We start from the raw sequence: 3,457 nt of genomic DNA on the forward strand, positions 1-3,457 counted from the left end.
ATCATATATATCTAACTTAAATAGGATTATCTCATATAGATGATACATGTGATCTAGACAATTTTTTTAAAATTTTTTTATTACTCTAAATATTTTAATATTTTCCTTTTCTTTTACTTCCTTATTTCCGCATATCTCAACACGTCATAATATACTTTGGGGAATATATTCATTCCACATAATAAAGGTTATAATCACCCATTTCTTATCATAGTTTTCTTACCATTCTTTTTATAAAATATAGATAAAATGAAACATTTAAAAATACAATAATAATAGTAAATCTTAAATTAACAATACGGAATCGATTAATTTTAGACTTTGAAATCTCAATATAGTCATCCAGCGTTCACAGAAAAGGGGTACAGTGATCTCTATGATACACAGGTGCATAACTATGGAAAAACAGAGAAAAATTGATCATCTAACTATAGTCAATGTTTGAGTAGTGTCCAAAATTGTAGTAAATATTATAGTTCAATTATTTTATTTATTAAAGAATAAAATATGATTGGCCTATTAGCTCAGTTGGTTAGAGCGTCGTGCTAATAACGCGAAGGTCGCAGGTTCGAGACCTGCATGGGCCAAAATGTAACTTATTTCTTTTTCAATAAAGAAAGTTCGAGACCTGCAACATTATTAATAAGGGGATGAACAATTTTTATTTTTTTTTATGCTTACTGCAGCGAAAAATTATTTAATGCCTATTATTTTATTCCACTTGTAATATAAGTAAACAATCTCGAAGGAACAAGTTCACAGTTTAAACCTTGTCATATACACACGTCACAGACAAATTTGTATGTGCATTCCTGTAAATCAAGTTTGTTCGTAATGTATAGCTACAACATCCACATATGGCATATCCAGTGATATCATCTTGCGCATCTGGCAATAGGTTTGTGTGAGGACAAGTAATAGGGAAGAGTCGTTGCGTTCATTGAAAAGGAGTGGTTTATGGCTTTGATTGAGAAATCACAAAGGGGGGAGGGGGGATATGATTTTTTTTCTTTTAATTATGAATGATACTACCTATTGTGTACTGTATTAAGTCTAAGACCTCTATTAATAATCTTAAATACAACTGCTACTAAATATGCTTATTTATACGTTGAAATTATAGTTTTAATAGCGTTTTACGTGTAATTGTTATCTTAGGTTTCCACACTCTTTATAATAGTGGTTTAGAATTGCTATTAAAAGTACATTTTGACACAGTGAACTGGAGTACGTTGTAACATGACCGATCAACCTTAATATATATATATATATATATATATAATAGCCGATTTTGCAAATCACGATAAACATCCTACTGGACTGGAATTTCTGAGTAATGAGTTAATTCAACAACAAACTCTCTTATTTAATTTAAAAGCATCACATAAGACCATGGAAGTGTATAAACTTCACAGTGGGCTAAAACACAAAACAAAACTAGCTCGCATAAACAGAAGACCACATCCTCCTTTATTTCTGTTTCCTAGCATGCAATATTCGCGGCCAATTCACATGCTTCACTTGATGCTGCAAAACAAAAACAAACAACATTAACTTTTAGTAGTATTTCCTCCAAACTTATATATAAACAAAAATGTGGTTTTATTTGTTAGACTTAAATATAAATAAATTTAACTAATTTTATCTTATTTAATGTTATTATTCATAAAACATTCATCATTTAATTTATACAAACAAAAATGTGGTTTTATTTGTTAGACTTAAAAATAAATAAATCTAATTAATTTTATCTTATTTAATGTTATTATTCATGATAACAAATTTCAATGACAAATATTTTTAAAATAATTTTATTTTTTACTTGAGATTGATAAAATTAAATAATATCATATATCTTTCTTAATTAGTATAAAATTAATTATTTTTCTCATAGATGAGTTCATGGGAGTATCATTTATTTATATGCCTACAAAACCAGATATAAACCTCATAGCAAGTAGGTTCTCTGTTCGGTTAACAACCGGAGAATGTAAGCTATAGCTCAATCACTCGAGTATCAGTCAATTGACCAACCAATTAATTAAGAAAGGCTTAAAAAGTATAAACATGAGTAAACTAAGATAGGTTTAAGCCCTCAAAATAATAGTGTTGTTGCTAACAAAACATAAAAAGGCATGTATATAATAATATAAACATAAATTCGGATCCTTTCTTAAAGTTACCCGGTGTTCCAGAAGAAAGAAAGGCACATAATGCGTCAAGAGGCATGCATTAAATAACAATTTGGATATTCTCTTAAAGTTACAAGGTGTAACAGAAAAAATATATGGCACGTTAAGTTTTGTGGGTCCTATCTATCATAAATATATAAGAACCTGAAGGAAAAATATAAACGTCCACTCTATAGAAAAATAAACAAATTATGAAGAGAAAACGAAAGATGTGATAAAAGTTATGGAAACTATTGTTTGTTCTTAACTATTGTTTGCTCTTGTTTTAATACCTTTATTATGAGAATTAATTCTATGTAAGTTTGACTGTAAATTCTTCCTCCGAATATTATAAATGGCTTTATTCTTGAAATTTAAACTCAAAAATCACTAGTTAAATAGAAACTAGTTAATCCACCTGGTTGGGAGGTTGCTTGTATCTTATTCCATTGAAGGATATGCATGGATATTCTCATTTAAATGACAAGTTGTTAAGGTTTGAAAAATAATTCTTGAACAGCCAAATAGTATATGCATCCGGAGAAAAATAGAAAGAGATGAGAGAAAAATAATTAATAAAACTAGTAATATTTTGTGATAAGAAAAAAAAATAGATAAATTAGAAATTTTGATGGAGTGTTGGTACCTAATAGGTGTTCAAAGAAGGATCATAATTTTAAATTGCGATCCAGAATGGTAATTGTGACCCTAAAGTAAAGATATTTTGAATCACCACAGCGGATTGTAACTGTGGCCACATCAATTATTTCTGTAATTGTCCACAACATAAAAGGTTTTTTTTTACTTATCCCAATTTAAAATCATGATCATTACTCTAGGTTGTTAGGTTGTGTACTTATTTCTATCTCAATAGACACATACCTGTTACAGTTGGTGGAGGTGCTGATCTTGTAGGGTATGTTGACCCCACATTTCCCGGGGAGAGCCTGAGCATTGTAAGGGTTGAGCTTCCGAACAGCACCAGCAGCTATCTTCAAGCAGTTGCAAACAGCACGGCGATCACCAGTGGTCCTGGCATTGTTCACAATACTCCTGACCCCGTTGCAGCATCCTCTGGAAACAGCTCCACCGTTCTGGAGAAACCCTAGGCACGGTGCTAGGTTACCCTGAACCTGGCCACACCTGATGCCTTGGACAGTGTTGTGTGCAACCATCACGACCATGCACGCCAGAACCATGCATGCTAACTTAGTAAAACTAGCCATTTCTGAAAGGGAATAAGTAATTATGCTGAAGGTGAATTAGATTGCTATTTAATTAATTGG

General features: G+C 31.0%; 1 protein-coding gene and 1 non-coding gene across 2 annotated transcripts; one reads left to right on the forward strand and one right to left on the reverse strand.

Moving 5' to 3' along the window:
* Nucleotides 1-513: 513 nt before the first annotated feature.
* Nucleotides 514-587, forward strand: TRNAI-AAU. The gene has a single exon. It is a non-coding gene; the product is annotated as a tRNA-Ile (tRNA).
* A 711-nt stretch (nucleotides 588-1,298) lies between these two features.
* Nucleotides 1,299-3,457, reverse strand: LOC114405262 (non-specific lipid-transfer protein 1-like). The gene is made up of 2 exons (XM_028367875.1): nucleotides 3,054-3,457; nucleotides 1,299-1,527 (listed from the first exon to the last, which is right to left on the reverse strand). The coding sequence occupies exons 1-2, from the start codon at nucleotides 3,395-3,397 to the stop codon at nucleotides 1,518-1,520; spliced, it is 354 nt and encodes a 117-aa protein (XP_028223676.1). The 5' UTR covers nucleotides 3,398-3,457; the 3' UTR covers nucleotides 1,299-1,517.

This window comes from Glycine soja, chromosome 1 (genome assembly GCF_004193775.1).
Source record: "Glycine soja cultivar W05 chromosome 1, ASM419377v2, whole genome shotgun sequence".
Lineage (NCBI taxonomy): Eukaryota > Viridiplantae > Streptophyta > Magnoliopsida > Fabales > Fabaceae > Glycine > Glycine soja.